This window comes from Aythya fuligula, chromosome 9 (genome assembly GCF_009819795.1).
Source record: "Aythya fuligula isolate bAytFul2 chromosome 9, bAytFul2.pri, whole genome shotgun sequence".
Taxonomy (NCBI): domain Eukaryota; kingdom Metazoa; phylum Chordata; class Aves; order Anseriformes; family Anatidae; genus Aythya; species Aythya fuligula.
The window spans coordinates 7,065,376-7,082,894 of record NC_045567.1 but is presented as its reverse complement, the minus strand read 5'-3'; the positions used below and the strand labels follow the sequence as shown (position 1 = coordinate 7,082,894).

The 17,519-nt window shown below is 37.3% G+C and overlaps 1 protein-coding gene across 1 annotated transcript in view; it reads left to right on the top strand.

Annotated features, from left to right (window-relative positions):
* CLSTN2 (calsyntenin 2) overlaps positions 1-17,519 on the top strand; it is a 276,895-nt gene that overhangs the window by 181,725 nt on the left and 77,651 nt on the right. Inside the window, exons 4-5 of the mRNA XM_032193232.1 lie at positions 15,128-15,323; positions 17,147-17,355. Of these exons, the coding sequence (XP_032049123.1) occupies positions 15,128-15,323; positions 17,147-17,355 (405 nt within the window). The remainder of the gene's footprint in view (positions 1-15,127; positions 15,324-17,146; positions 17,356-17,519) is intronic.

The window sequence follows — 17,519 nt, the reverse complement described above, 5'->3', positions numbered from 1 at the left end:
GATTCTGTAAAAGAAAGCCATTGCATGAATAATCACATTGTAAAACTGGAGATGTGGCTCTGGTGTTTATTGCAGCTCAGCAATTTCCGTTTTAAATATGCTTAATTTAGCATGTAAAAAGTAAAGTTTTGTGTTCTGAAGTTTAAAATGTGGATTACTAATCTGTGAGCAGAGTTGCTCTCCTTAAATATTTTTTCAGGCTAGTTGCTGACGTCTGTAATTTTTGCACAATACTTTGCCTTCAATATTTTTGAATGGTGTTCTGAGCATCTCATAGCAAGAGGTTCTTTGTGATGCCCATGAGGTAGGAGAGTGCATATCCACAGAGTTTGAGGGAGTGCAGATTCCCTAGCCTGAATAGGCCCCACAGCATACCTGGATCTCATTTCTCTTGCAATGCCTCAGGTAATCCTTTCATGGGATTGGTCATACATGGCCGTATTGTATTCAAAATGAATAAATCTTCTCCCCACACCTTTGGGGTTTTATAACGCTATTAAAATGTGTGTAAGTATAGATATAAAATTATGGAACTTTTAGTTCCAAAAACATCTCTCTTAATTGAAAAAATCATGACATGTACAGAATTATTTTCTTGTTATATATATATATATTTTTTATTAAGAATGGTATGATGCTCAGGGGTAAGTTGCGTGTGTATTTGTTCCCTAATTTCTTCACTAAAGATGCTTCCCAAGTCTCTTTACCAGCACTACATTCTGGTATTTACCCTATGTGAGGTAGGACCAATACGATAACCTATTGGTTTCTTTATTTCCAGAAGGGTTTTGCAAACTGAATCAACCACTGTTTGCTGCCAGCCCCTCACAGTCGTTTGCCTGAGTTGAACCTGACTGTGCCTAACTGTTGAACCTGTCTTGGGGAATAATAATCCTTCTGATCACTATTCATAGTAGGTCTGTCTTTTGACAGTATGCTGCATTTTCTGGTGCTTCCTGTCCTTTCCTCTGTTTTTAGGGCAGGGATTTTTTAACAATTCACTGTCATCTTGGTTTTAGATCTCAGCCTGGGAGTTACAATTTCACTAACCCTGGCTGGAAGCAGGAATCTCACTGATAACCTATTCAGTGTTCATTCAAAGACCCCTCAGGTATTTCTTTGGAAGGTTTTCTTTCATCATTATTTTGTTTCTTGTTCTGTCTTGTGCAGAACTATTCTTTCTGATGCAATTCCACGTAGACAGAATGCTTTTAAAACAGATCGAGGAAGGAACTCATTCTAATAATTTAAAATGTCTGTTTCTCCAGCACTAGTAGCATTTTTAGTAGAGAACCCAGAAAACCACTCTGAATTTTTGATTTTTTTTTTTTAAGTCACCATGAAATCAGGCTGAGTTGAAATTACATGGAGTATCTTCAGAATAGTTGTTGCCAGCACTGATGTCTCTGCTGTAAGCCTTGTTTGTTTTTCTACCAACAGTGCCACTCAGTAGCAGAAACCAACCATGAGGATGATTGCAAATAAATGTTTGCAGTCTTGTAGTAAAACGTAGGCTGACTGCCATTGACTTCATGGAGCTCACGAACTTTACCATCATCTCTGGAAAATTAAGAATTTATGTAATAATGAATGGTGGTTTTCTTCACTTCTCCTGGGGGTGGGGGCAGTCAGGGGAGCTGTATTTTACGTCATCAACCAAAAGTAAAAAGCAAATGTGATGTCTTGTTCCTTCACAAATAGCCCCGTCTGTCAAAGATCTTTTCCAAGCCCATATCAATGTAATGCTGTGGTTCTATATTAATATTGTATTTTCTATGAAGGCATTTTACTTTTATTTTCAAGCTAAGAGGATAGCCTCTCCTCCTCTTCAGGAAGAGAAAGCGTGATTACTGTGTAAAAATATCTGTATATGCCTCTGTTATGGCCAACAGGACGGTTTTAATCATGTGAGTTTGTCTTTGACTTACAGGTCAACATACTACTGATTGATTAGTGGTAAAAAGTAACTTTAATCATCTTTGATTTTAGGTCTCCAGTGAATTTACACAGCAAGATTCTTGCAGAGTTTTGTTATCTTACTATGAATATGTACTATTAAGGTATTAATACTCTGAGATTTTCACTCAAAATGCATCACTTGCACCTGTTACTGGGGTTTATTGTGCTTATTTCTTCCTTTTACAGCTATAAAAATAGAGAACAGCTTTCTGAGGTTGGGGGGCAAAATATGAATAAACCAATATAAGTGCGATATTTATCATCAAAACCAAAAAAGCAATTTTTAGTTCTGTTACCAGATTGCCCTGTACCTGGATGTGAAGCTGAGAGTTGTACAAGCAACAACATATTTTGATTTAAATAAAATTCTGAAGTTGAGTTTTCAAGGAAAAAACTCTTATCCCTTCACCATGTGTCCCCATAAAAAAAGGAGGGTGGTATAGGGGGTAACTACATGTTTATTCCACTATGAGAAGTACACCATAAGAAATTCTTTCAAAAGACCTACTAAACCTGGAACATATTTAATTACTATTTTAGTTATTCCTCTGTGTCAGTGACCTACCTGATGTTGATGAGCAGCTACTACTGGTTCATCTGGTTTTGAGCTAGGATTTTTTTTAATGGTAGTGGGTTTTTTTAATTACTGGTAGTTTCCCCATCCTCTCTGCCATGCACACACACACACACTCTTTTGAGACTTCCCCACAATTCTAGTGAAGAGGAGATGGAGCTGCTGCATTACCTGAGATGTGTCAAAAATGGATTGCTTTGAGATACTGTCATACAACCTTGTACCAGTGCCACAGCTGGGAAGCTTTTTGCACAATTTACAGAATATGGTTTATAGATGGAAAAGTTGACATACTTGATAATTTGAAAATCACAGCTTGTCAAAAATGATGAGTGCTTCAATAACTTTCCTTTAATTATCATCTCATTTATTAGTCCTACAATATTCCAACTTCTGCAAGGTTACTTGACTACATATCTCCTTACAAATGACTGCTTAAGTCGTCATGATCTGCTAAGTGAGCTATCATAGTATCTGGGTAATAAGTAATTTGGACAGTCAATGTTCTATTTATGTAAGGACACTGAGAGGATGATGAAGGTTGTAGTTGGTTCTTTTGCCAGTTGAGGCTGGTTACTTTTCCTTTACCACAACATTACTGTTACTGCATTTTGGAATACGTAAAGAGCTTCACTGAGATGAAATTTACCTGCTTGAGAGAGAGAGACACCCTTCTCTGGGCTCCTTGTCCGCAGGACAGGGCCATGCCCAGAACCCCATAAAACAGCGTGGGTGTGCAAGTGGGCAATTTTTGGTCCTGAATCCAAGTTGTTCCCAGGTGTTTGCTAGGCTTTGTGCAGGTGGCCCCTGTGTATGCATCTCTGTCCTCTAGAAAGAAGCCTTGGCACTAGTATGGCTGTTTCCTTGTATTACTTAATTTCTAGGTTTCTTTCTTTGCTGTAAGGTATCTGACCATGTTGTAATTTTTTATCTTGATTTCTCGGTCTCTTCATGTTGGTAGAAGGACCTTGGAGAGGCTCTTGAGGGACAGAGGTCACTGGGGGAGTGAGACCAGGTACAGATGTCTTACAGGAATAGCAGTTTAACCTGTGAGAGAACTGCCTTAGTCCCTATTTTGCTAAAAATGCTTAATTGCAAACAGAACTTTGTCCTAAGGGAACAACAACTTTGAGTCCTTTAAGAAGTGCATGGTTTGTCTTTTTCTGTTCTGTTACTTTCTTAAGTACTCAGTTTGCAAACAAATTGTATTCTTTTATATCTATTAACTCAGCCCAGTGTTACAGAGGCAAAATGCTTTATAACACTTGCGTTCCTAGATTTACTGGGAGTAAATGTTCCTAAGGCTCTTGCTGACAATTGTTTGATCCCACTGCTTTCAGACCGTGCCCTTATACTTTTAAGGGCAGTCATATTATTTTGCACAAGTACAGCTATGACAAATGGTTTGGTCTTTAGGCTCTGCAGCCAGCTGCAGTTCCCATGAAGTCCGGAGTATCAGCATTTACTCAGTGTATCCAGAAAATCAGGCTTCTGGTAAGCGAGTCAGTTAATTATGTGCAAGGACTATGATCCAGTTCACTCAATTTTGGTTATGTGCTGTGGGGTTGATAGGAGAAGGAACTGTAAACATCTATTTGTGTTGGGAGAGCAAGCAGATAGGACTTTTGAGTAAACAAAACAGTCAAGTACAGATACCACTGCCATCATTAATCCTTTCTAGAAGACAACTTTGCACATATTCCTAAAGTGAAAATACCAGTTTTTAAGTGACATCAGAAATTTCAAATACAGAGGTATTTTCGTGGCTCAGAAAAAGAACCCAACTGTCAGATCAGACTAGTTACATGTTAGAGAATTACTGGGTATACATATGAGGGAGGGTTCACTTAATCTAACATTTAACTAAATTCAAAATTTCCATAAAAAACGGTATTTGAAGAGTATTTCAAGTTATTGTACAGGGCACTTTATGCAATATACTATAACTAAGACTGTAGCCTGTGTAATTCAAGATATATAGCTTTATTTAAAACATGATTTTAATAGGTATAGTTATTGCTGAGTGATACTTCCTGATCTTGTATACTGTTTTTGTGGGGTGGCAGGGCAGGGAAGAGTAATACTTAGTATACAATATTGAGGTCCTCATTTAGCTGTCTGATCTCTTCAGTTTCTTAATGTTTCTTTTACCTTGATTCAGAAGTATCTGTTCATGAACATTAAATATACTAAGTAATCTCATAAGCCATTGCCCTGTAGTCTGTGTTTTCCCACACAGAAAGACAAGGAAAAATCTTCTCTCCAGCTTCATCTTACTTAAAAGCCGATTGTGATGGCTGTCCCTTTTTTTGAACTCTGAGAAGCTGAAAACACAGTGATGCTTGCTGATCCTTAAGGACAAAGGACTGAGGTGGCCTAGGGAGCATTGGCTTGCCTTCAGCTGATGAAATACAAGTACAGCTGCTCTTGTCCTCCTCAGGGAGCCCTCTTCAGCAGCACATAGAAACGGTACTCTACTCCAGAAAGCTTTGGTGTGCAACTTCCTCTGCAGCTGTTTGGTAAATAACAGAGGTAACAGAGCAGCTGCTTTCAGCAGATGCCTGACAAACAGTTAGTCAACCCCCTCCTTCCAGAAAACCTTCTGTCACCCCAAAATCCAAGTCTCTAAATGCTATTCCAAAAGCTGTGTCAACACAGCATATGCTACCCAGGGCTAGAGCAAGCAGTTGGCTAAGCTTTCACAATGTAGTACTGCATCAGCCATGCAGATTCTGTTTGTCCAATTGTGGTGGTTTAAGTGCAAATACCACTAGTGTCATCTGAACCATAAAAATGGCTTTGAATCAACTTCACATCTTGATAAAATATTTTGTTTGAATTTCCTGTCAGAAGTACTCAAATTTAAATTATAATTTACTTCAGAAACTGCAAATACAATTTGTTTCTTTACTTATTGAGCAGCAGTTAGATAGAGACTATCTAACTATTTAAATTGCTGAAATGATATATTCTTGTGCAATGTTCATGGCATTACATCTTTATTGCTTTATATTGCACATGTTGGGTTTTAATAGTTGCATCCTTCATTCCATTAATTTGAAATTAAACATTAAATTGCAATGAAAGTTCAGTCGTAGATCCTAAAGCATAAAAAATAAGCTTTGGTCTTTACTTTCCAAAATGAAACTGGGGATGGAATACAGATTTAGTAGAAAGATGATCTATTCTCTCAGCAAGACTTTTCTTTTTTTTTTTTTTTTATGTTAAAGATTTTTCAAAAAATCACCTGTAACTGTGAGAACTGTGTTAATTTCTAGTGCCACAAAATGTATTCTACCTTGTATCAAAAAACAGGTACAGAAACATTGGGGCTTCCCATTGTAAAATATTTAAAGAGTTGTCTCTGCAAAGTTACTTCTATACTTGAATTCGTACTTCTCAAAACTTCCAGAAAAGTCTTAACTCTTAGAGATGCAAATTATGCCAAAGAAACAAAGATTGTAAGTGATTTGAAGAAACCAATAATAAATCAAAGAATGTTTTGATGTAGAGATGAAACTGATGTGTATCTGCAGCATGAATTGTTCCATTAGGATCCTTCAGTTGAATTCAATCCGTTTTCAGTCATTCCTGAGTGTGTGCATGGGAGCTTCAGTTCGCTGTGAACAGCTTATTTGGACACTGATTTGAGGCAGAGGGTGAAGAAATGACTCCTATTTTGTTCCCAGATAATGAGGTGTTTACAAGGTCATGTATACTTTGAGTGCAAGAAATCTAGTGATAGTCATTACTGTTTTTGTCTGCATATTTGGAATTATGGTGTTGAATTTTTTGCAGGAGTGCCCTGGCTCCTCATACCTGCCTCTCCACTGACTGGCATGGTTGAGTCCACTGCTTATGTTATGTCCCAGTCTGTTCAATGCTCCTGGTACAAAATCTCAGATTAAAGCTGAGTGATGTCTCTGAGTACAAATAAGCAGAAAAATGAACTGATCACCCACTATGTGCTTTGAATTAGCCAACTGTACCCCCAAATAATACATTTTAAATTATATGTAATAATAATTTTAATTGATACAACATTTCCCAAGCTTCTTTATCTCAGAAATTGTCTGCCTTGATATAGGGCCCCAGGGAAAATGCTTTAATTAAAAAATAAGCTTTTCTATCAGTCCACTGAGTCCTCAATAGACTAAACAGCTGATTTTCTAATCCAAGTGTAACATGTTGCTGTTAGTTTTCGTATTTGTCTCTGTATATCTCACAAGGGAGCTGAAGCTAGCAGGTCATGTTGGTGCATATATCCTGCTGAGGAAATATTTTTGTTGTGTTTTCCTATCATGCTGTAGGAATTCTGTAAGCAGTACAAATTTAATAGCCAACATTGCTAATTCTAGGTCTTTATTTAATTTTAAATTCTAGTTGCATTATACATGTACATCATTTGCTACTTTGCTAGTATTGTAATAACCTTTTTAATCTCATGTGTGAAGTCTTCTACATCTCTGTTATAAAAATAGGTCCATCCTTTTCAAAGGATGCATACAGTGAAACGGGTCAGTGCCTCACTGTGCCAGTTGTCTCCTGTTTTTCTCAATGTAGACCTCAGTAATCTAGAGGTGAAATAGTTTCGTGATCCATCTTTCAGACACAGATGTGGAATTAGGGCAGAGGTAGCATTGGGGCTTCTGTGCTTACTGAAAGATGACAGTCTGAAGCAAAGTGATGTTTCCACTGTGGCAGACTTCTGGTATGGAAACAGGAAATCTGCAATCACAGTTGCAAACACTGCAGCTGAAAGTGAACACAAATCAAATAATTCAGGTAGCTTGTGTGAAGACGAAAATGACCAGCACACGTATATATGATTGTCATTGACACACATGAAAAAATAGTTCAGAAAATGACCCAATTGGGAACTGAGAATTACACTTCCATTCACTCCTGTATGATAGAGTTCCTTTTATTTAATGTGCTTTGTACAGGTTTAACTGTATGGTTGCAGGATTATTTTTCATATAATACATTTTAATGTGGTATTTTAAAAGGTGGAAAGGCAAATATTTTTCAGTAATGATTGTGTAACTGTTAAAGAGACCATGCTCTGCCTTACAGCATTCTAACTAAACTGGACAGCTGTTTGTGTGTTGAATGTCTGTGTGATACTTGAATGCACTGCTGAATCCACGGGATACTTGCAAGCATAAAACATCTGCTTAACAAAAAGCTTTTCATTTACAGGTGGGAATGGAACTCCATATATTGCCAGCAGTAGTACACTTTTTGGCATTGCTTTGGTATTGCTTTCTTCCACTGTTCAAGCAGATTTCAAAAAGAAAAGAAATATTTGATGTTGCTTGTAATAGAATGCTAATTTTATATGTGTTGAATGGTGGCAGGAATGAATAACAATGTGTTATGCTTCTATGCTTTGGAGTAGAAGATGTTGGAGAACTGTATAATCATAAGTTAATTAAGCACATCTTTATTTGTACGAACCTTTATCTCTTTGTTATGTTTTCTGACCCAGCTGCCTGTTTATTGCAGGCTTCACATAGGCATTTATCAATTCTCCATCACTTAAGCTGGAGATCAAGGATCTCTTGTGCAGATTTGAGTGTACAACTTGACATGTTGTGCCTCTATGCAATGGTGGTCTGATTTCCTGCAGAGCGTTATGGTTGGTTGTCTTGATATAATCAGAGCAGGTCCATAAAAATTACACTTTTTAAACGAGCGTCTTTGAACACACTTGTATAGTAGGTTTTCCAGGTGCTTTGTTGCTGAGTGCCTTCCTGGCTCGAGCGAGTTCTCAGGGAAGATTATCATGGAGGCAGAAAGAAACTCAGATATGGCTGTGATTATATGCTACCTGCAGAACTGTCTTTTTATCTTGAGGGATTGGTCCGTGCATCAGCAAAATGAGACTGGTTCGTTAGGAGTGGGCTTATGGCAACGATGAATCACCTGAAGTACAAGTGCAGTTTCCTCCATTTTCCAATCTGAAATCCATAGGAATAGAATAGGAAGAGTAGCAGTGGATTTATGTTCTTGCCTTGTGGAGCTTGCTGCCTGTAAAACTAGATAGGAAGAAGTAATATTTTTTGTATTTTATTAGGATATCATCATCTCCTTCTGCTTATGATTTCAGTATAGCTTCTTGGATTTTAGTATTTCAGTATTCATTTAATAGGATTGACTTCAGTGAGCTGGAAAAGCATTTTACAGTAGTTACTGCCTTAATAATGAATTTTTCTATTCTTAAAGATACTTTACATCTCTATTATTTTGCACTATTTCCCCATTCTTCCCTCAGAATCCAACCTTTTGTGTTCCATAATTATTTAAACAGTAGCTACAGCTTATCATAGAAAAACTTGTCAAAGCAGTAAACCCTGCCAGTGGCACTGAGACACTCAGAAGGTCAGCAGCTGTGCACTGCAGGAGGTATTCGCAGGATTCCAGCAGAGAAACTTGTATATCGTTGTTATCCTGGGAGGCTGGGTTAAAAACAAAAACAACAACAAAAAGGAAACAGCAACCCCTAACCAAACTTTGGAAAAACAAAACAACACAACAACAACAAAACATCAACTGCATCTACTGTATCCATGTTGCATTTCTGAGAAAACAGACATTGAATTGAAAAGTGGTCCCAAGTGCATCGCTTATTTGCAGATCTCCTTCCAACTGGCGACACAGATCTGTGATGCTCAGTGCTCAAAGAACATTAGATGTGCATTTCTACGTGGAGAGAGCACATGTAAAAGGTTAAAAATTCAAATTTGATTCAGATTAATAGTACTTTGATTTTATTGAGAAAAGTTAAAATACCATAGAACAGAACAGTTTGGTTGGAAGGGGCCCTCCAGCCACCTGCCTGACCACCGCAGGGCTCCCCAGAAGCTGACGCCTGTCAGCGTGGCACCGTCCCAGTGCCTCTCCAACACCGACAGGCCCGGGGCACCAAGCACCTCTCTGGGAAGCCTGTCCTGTCCCGGTGTCTGCTCAAGGGATTTCCCCCAGGGTCCAGCCCAGCCTCCCCGGGGCAGTTCTGGGCCATCCTCTGGGCCTGCCTCTGCCTCCCCTCCTCAGGGAGCTGAGGGAGCAGCGAGGCCGCCCCTCGGCCTCCTCACCTACAGCCAGGAGCCTGGGGGCCTCAGCCTCTCCTCACAGGACATGTCCTCCTGCCCTCCTGCCAGCTCTGCTGCCCTCCTCTGGATGCTCTCGAGAGCCTTGACATCCTTTTGATGTCGTGGAGCCCAGAACTGCCCATGAGGTTCATGGTGAGGCCTCACTGACCCTAAATATAGCAGGAAAATCACCTCTGCTGCCCAGCCAGCTGTGCTGTGTTTAGTACCCACCAAAAAGCACTCTGGCATATTGGCTATCAGGGCACGCTGCTGGCTCATGTTATGCCTACGGTAAGCAGCACCTCCAAATCCCTTTCTGCAGAGCTGCTGTCCGCTAGCTGCACATCTCCCACTCTGTATCTGTGTCTGCCATTACTCCGTCCCACTTGCAGAACCAGGCATTTCCCTTTGTTGAACTTCATGCTGTTGATGATTGTCCAATGAAGTCATTTTAAATCTTTAGTTATAGCAAGAGAAGACTCATATCCATAAGCAAATTTATACACGTTATAAAATTTTTGGGGGCTTAGTTGTACACGAAAAGGATATATTACTGGTGGTTTTCAAATACCTCTATTACAATATGTTGGTGCCATGTAGCTAAATAAAATTCTTGAAGGTCACACGTGTGGAAAAGGCAGTTACCGTTGTTTGTACGCAAGTCTTCAGAGCTTGCAGTGATGTTTTGGTCATGGGTACCAACTGCCTATTCCTGTCTCTGGTCTTTGAAACTCGAGGTACGTGTCTTCTAACAGTATTCGCCTCTTCTAAATTGCGAGAGGATTTGTGTGTGATATATGGGTTTGAGTCTTAGGCACTTTGGGATTTTTCAGGGAGACCATGCTTAATTTAAGATCTATAAAACCACATCCCTAATTCTAAATAAATGATCAGCTATACTGATTTGTGCATCTGATGAAATTACACGTAGAAATATAATAAAAGTCTAGAGAGTAATAACATCAGAACAGGATATGAATATTAATGAGTCATTTTGTCAGCAGTGAACTAATGGAGCCTGGTTTCCTTCAGCTTTGTGCCTCATTTTTGATTTATTGCTATCAAAAAGGTACAAAATAGAACTGAAGCTTTTTTGTTGTTGTTGGCCTTTTATAAGGTCTTGCTGTGGGCTGTTTGCTGTCTACTGAGATGTGACCTCTTTGTCACCCTTACACTACTTCTGTATTATCTCTGTATTGTGCAGCTGCATAATTTTATAGTGGTTATGGGAAACTTATCTTGTGGGAAACTCATCTTTTTAAAATTTAGTTGAAATTAGCAAATGGTTTGGAAGTTAATGGGGGGAACAAATATGCGTGTGTACACTCACATACAGACATACCCTGAACACAGTTATGTACAGTCTACTCCATAAGCAATCAAAAGGCCACTAGAGAGGGTAGAACATGCAAAGAACTCTGGTTGGAGTTAATGAAACATAAACATTTTGTAATTACGATTCACATACAACTGTTGCTTTTTAAAGATTAATGGTCAAAATGATCAAATATCAGGGATCCCAGCTTTTGATGGCAAGTCTTTTGCATTCTTGGTGTAATGAAAGTTGAAGAAAAAGCAAAGAATGCTGTGAAAGGCAAAGTAATTTGCAATTTTTTTCCTAACTTCTGAAATTGAGCTCAAATCAATAATTTTGTGTAGTTGTTAAAGGAGTAACATCTTTCCTTTTTTCTTTTTTTTTATTTGAAAGCATAAGGAGTCTTGTTTTTCATATAAAAGGCAGTAATTCATAATACAATTTTTTGATTAAGGCTTATAATTATTAAATCTGTTACGTGAATGTTGCTGAATAGGAAACATTATCATTAAGAATTTCTAAATGCTGCAAGAATTTGTTGGTTATATTTCAGTAATGATAAACTGCCAATAGCTTTTTCAGCCTAGTATAATTGTTACAGAAGAAATGATTATATGATTAATATTTCTTTGGTAATAACCTATGAATCTCTAGCAGAGCTCTCAAAATCATATAGGCTTCAAAATTTATAGTGATTGGCTATTAATAGTCCAAATGATATGAAGAGAAAAATACTATGTCCAGAATTAAATTAAAATGTTCATTGAAATAAAGCAACTCCTAGTAAAGTTAAACCCTGCAACCAGGAGATTTTATAGGAAACTAACAGAAAACGCTCAGGACGTAACTCTTGGCACTGGGAGAAGAAATACTTTCCCTTTACCCTGGAGTCAACTGCTATAGGATTTCATGAATGTGGTATCATCAACTTATACCTATTTATCAACTCACTGCCACCACTGCTTGGATCAACAAATCCAATATGCACCTATTCCCAAACCTATTCAAATGAAATTAATATTAATATTTTTCCTGCATTGTCTATTGTGAGGAAGATACTTTCTCTATGTGCACTCTAATTCACAACAAAGAAGGCAGGTGGGGAAGGCAGCTTAAATAATGAGCTTGAATAAGACAGATCATGTGTCCTTATCCTTGAACGAGATACTTAACAGTAGGTATCTAAGAACCCAGTAAATAACACAAGCTTGGTACATTTCTTACAGGCATCAAGGTAGGAATGAGGTTAGCTCAGCTGGATTTAAAAATAAAACCCTGTGGCTCCATTTTATAATAAAAAATAGTATTTGTTTTATTTTAAAGAGAATATTTATAATGCCTAGCAGTGGTTCCATATATCTGTGTGCATTAGTCTCATAGGGTAAAGATAGACTTCATTCATTTTCTTTGTTACAGCTGATACAATTCTGTCGTTTCCATTTTCAATAGTCATTTCATTAGCCCACCTTTTTAGAATCATTGCTATTACTATACATTTTCAGTCTTCACCAACATTAACTCATTTATTTAGAAATGGTAGTAGAACCCTTGTTCTGAAAATTCTTACCTCACTTTTAAAATCATGTGCTATTATTTTCACATCAGTAGGTTGCTGTAACCAAAATCTTCAAGTATAAGATTTTTTTTTCGTAGTGTGCTTACAAATATTTCTGTGTATCCATGCAGCTGTCATTATTTTGTCTTTGGCAAATGTGAGCATAAAAGACAAAATTAGAGTTATATATAAAGTTGGAGTATCTAGCATAGGAATGGAATACAGAGACTTCCAAAATATTTGCTGAGAGCTAATTAGGGTCCTGGTCCTCCGATTGCTTTGTATCAGCCCTCTATGCTTGGAAAGGAAAAAAATGATAAACATTTAGACTAAGGGTGAGATCACTTTTTTATTATTATTATTATTTGTTTTTGGTCTGCCTGGAGCTATTTCTGGTTTAAGAACAGTAGGCTTGGATGTCTGCAAATGCTGTATTGTTTACAATCAAGCAGTGGATCAATAAAATAATAAACACAAAACACTGAAGTGAGGACTTCTGTTGATGGATTGTGCGTCTGTGGAAAACTGTTATTAAGAAATTATAAAAGCTGCTATTACAGAACAGAACAAATAAAATTTTTCTGTTAAACTTCACATACACTGTTATTTTTGTATTAAAATAAAACTGAAATCTTACAGTATCATTTTAGATGAATGTTACAGTTTGAAGTTGCATGGAAATTAGTTTTTTTTATTTTTTTTTTAGAGATGTGTGACAATGTGACCAGTGCCCATGATAAAAACTATACAAACTGCTCCACTTCAGCCTTCTCTTAGTGCTTTGTTTCCTATGAAACAGTTCATAACTATCATGAAGCTTCCTTTTATGGAGATGCAAACTCAGTCTTTTTCAGAGTCTGATTCTCAGGATAAAATTCATTCTTTTCTCTATAGCTCAAATATTTGGGCTCATTGAGGATGAGCTAAAAAGAGCTTGGAACAGAGCACATCCTTCATCTACCTTGACGTACCGCACAGCCCTTTCGTGCCATTTGAGTGAGGGGCTGGAGCAAGCAAATGTTCAAGTAAATATTTGATGTGTTTTCCCAATGCCTCGTAATTAGTAAAACAACTGCGTGCTGATCCTGTAAAGACAGTCAAAGGATTGATTACAAGTATTAAGTGGGGGATTCATTTGCCTAAATGTCAGTGTATAGAGCTGAGCACAGCTTCAGCTCCCATCATAATCAAGGGAAACCTGTGCGGTAGTATTGAGGGAATATACTTAAGGCCTGTATTCATACTTCAGATATGCCTAATTCCCACCCCCAACCTCTGTGCCCCAAAAAACACAAGCTCACACATGTCTGTCCCATTTTTTTCTTTCTCAGGTGTAATGGGAATTATGAACTCCAGCAATTTTATAACGTAACTGGACAGCCTCTTCTCCAAAACCAAAAAAAAATGCTCTAATACAAAAAGAGAGAAAGGAGTTAGGCTTGCATTAGAGGGCACAGACTCAGGGTTTATTCAGAATTTGGCAGTTGACTCAGATATGATTGGCAATGAGATTTCCAAAAGGCTGCAACTGTAAATTGGAAATAAATGGAAAAGAATTACATGAGTGGGAGACAGCTTTGAATCTGTAATGCATGTCCCGAGACTGACTTGCTCATAAAAAAGCATGTGTTTAATGTGTCATAAAAATATTTTAGCCACATTGGTCTTTGTAGAAATGCTTCATTTTTAAAGTTGGATTTTGAGTGGCTAAAAATGAATACAGCATGTATACCCTTGCCATCAGTATGAAGGGTGAAAAAATGAAAGCATCACCAGAAATTGTTGTATATTTTTTTTCCTTTGAGATATTTTATCATTTTTTAATGTTGTCTTTTGTGTCCAGATCAATTTTTTAGTCCTTGCTATATCATCTGTTCTGTTACATAGTATTCCTCTGAGAGAAGCTATGGATCTATTATGTTAGGAGGCAGTTTGGAGGCAGAGTGAGTTGCTGACAAAAAGGCATTCATGTATGGGTATGTGAATGTGGGTGGGTGACTGCAGTGTCCAAAAGGGACACTTTTCTGTGTTCTTTTTACTACTTCTGTTTCAAAGATGATATATGTGTGTAAATAAAGCAAGATGTATTTTGAACGTGCCTGTGTTCTGCATCATTAATTTTTTCACTGTTGGGAGCTAAACTGCAAGAATCTGAACATCTGCTACCACCTGCCAGTTCAAGTGTCTCAAGGAAGGAGTGACAGCAGTTAGAAAATACCACCTCTAAAATACTCTCTATTTTTCTTTCTGCTATTTTTTTTTTTTTAAAAGTAAATACAGTCTTCTTAACATAGCTAAAGATTTAGCTTTGTGCTATATCTAGGGAATGGTCTGTAGGGCTTTAAGAAACGATTTTGTAATGACAGGAGAAGAGGAAAGGACATGACCAGAGCTGCACTCATCACGTAACAGTCCACAAGTATGTGGCCACCATCCCTTTTAGATACATTATAAACTGATACCTGAGTCTATACTACCCCATCAGTGCATGAAATACAAACGAATACTAATATCTCCACTGTCACTCTAATGCATAAGATTATCATTGTTGTGATTGTTTTATATTATTTTTATACGTATATTACAATACTTTAATATATCTGTTATCTTATTTATCTTATTTCTCACAGGTGAGATCTGTGCTTTTAAAATCCATGGACAAGAAATGCCCTTTGAGGCTGTTGTGCTAAACAAGACATCTGGAGAAGGTCGTCTTCGAGCAAAAAGTCCTATTGACTGTGAACTGCAGAAGGAATATACATTCATCATACAGGCCTATGACTGTGGATCAGGACCAAGTGGAACAAACTGGAAGAAATCTCACAAGTGGGTGAAAATGACTTGTTTTTTGTTTGTTTGTTATGCGTTCGCTCTGCAGTACAGATCAGATTAAAGGGCCCTTTCAATTTGTATTGTAGTCAGGTAGAAAGAAAGCAAACCAAAATAATTCATCATTGCAATAGTTAATACACTTATTTTTTCCTATTTCCTTTTAGAAAATATTTTTCTTTTTTGCCTCTTGCAGTTTGACCCATTCTGCATTGGCTCCAGCTGAACTTTTTAATAGGATCACTGTTCAAGTGGAGTTTTTGTATATTTTTCCATTCTTGCTTTCACATTAAATACGTTGACCAAACAGATCATACAGGACATGGAAGCTAGGTTTTAATTGATATTTATAAATTTTAAATAGGTTTTCTCTCAGTTTATCTCATTTCAAATGGTAGGAAAAGGGAAAATTGCCCATTGTTTAGTATGTGTATTAGCTACAGCAGTGTTGCCTTTGCACAGTGTGTTTCTAACCTCGGCTTTTGAACAGCAAGTCCCAGAGGAATTCAAATCCCCTGGAAGAGAGGGTATTGAAGGTTAATAGGTGGCACTTTTTACTGTGGAGCCAATTTGTTTCATAACCTTAAGTAAGACAGTACCCTTTTCCCCTTTCAATTCATGAAACCAAGCTCTAGGCCATTTGTCATTGAAGATTAAAATAAATCACGTATAGATGCATAACTGTTACACAGATTGTTCATTTTGCTAAGAGCCACTTAAATAAATGATTAGTAGTAATAGTTCTTCCTTTTGTTCATCCAGGATACATGACAATTAAAAAAACTAATCAGTTTTATTATGCATTCCAAACTCTTTTATGGTATTTTAAAAGAGTACACATCTAGAAGGAAGTCTGCAAAATCAAATAAACATCAAGTCTCAGAAACAGTTTCTGCTTCATGTTTTTAAATGTTATTGTGTTTTTCCCTCATGTCAGTAACAAGCTAGAAAGTGTTAGACTTGGAATATTTTAGTCTAATGGTGGCCAGAATGAAATCTGTCCCACTGGGACCAGCCATTTTTATATTTTCTCTGGTTTGTATAGTAAACCACACGTTAAGCTATGCTGTTTGAGTCCCAGTATTTATTCCTGGCTTTGCCATTGATCTAGAATGTCCCTTCATTTCTCTGTCCCTCTTCTATTCTTCCTATCCAACCGGGCATTAGTCTCATTCAATAGAAAGCCTTTAGAGTTTGTACATTAATGCAGAAGATCTCTTATTTTTGACCCTCAAAAGTTTACCACAATGCACATATTGATAATGTGGCATGGTTATTATCTTAATGAGAGATGCCAACAGCAAGGATCCAATCCTTAGATTTGTACGTAAATGAGGGTCTTGGGATTTACCAGAGAATCTCAGGCCTACATCAGTGCATGGGTCATAGTGCATAATTTGCCTCTTTAAAAGCCATGAAACATTTCAGTTATGAATACTGTCACTACTCTTTCCTTTAGAAGGCAAATTGCAAATATTGTAGCTAATTAAGGCATTAGGTAATTATAAGTAGCAGAAGGTGAAAGGCTTATTTAATAATGAAGTGTTCACAAACTGATCATTTTTAATGAATTTTTAATAGTACTGTAATCCACTTCTTTTTCCACTTTCTAGCACATTTTATCTAGTGCCAGTTAAGACATTAAATTGAGTAAATTAAACAGAAATTCAAGAATATTTCATTTTAGCAAATGTTGACATGGGTTTCTAGATATTTCTTGTTAGTCTTATCAATTGTTATGAAAACAAAGTGTTAATAATATGTTCTTACTTAAAGTCATGCTAATCTGATTTTTCTCTTTGATTATTTACCTATTCTAGGGCAGTGGTCCATATCCAGGTGAAGGATGTCAATGAGTTTTCACCAGCTTTCAAGGAGAGTGTGTATAAGGCCACTGTGACGGAGGGAAAGATCTATGATAGCATACTGCAGGTAGAAGCTATGGACGAGGACTGTTCTCCACAGTATAGCCAGATATGCAATTATGAAATTGTCACGACAGATGTTCCTTTTGCCATTGACAGAAATGGTGAGTATGGAGAAATATCCAATTGTAAGTTATGGGACAGGTAACAGTAATTTCTGTAAATAGTATAATCAGCATTTGATACCAGTTGATAATCTGGCTCTTTGAATTCTAACTCAAGAAAATAGACCTGTTCTCATCTTTGAGAATGAAGGAACTGTAATACT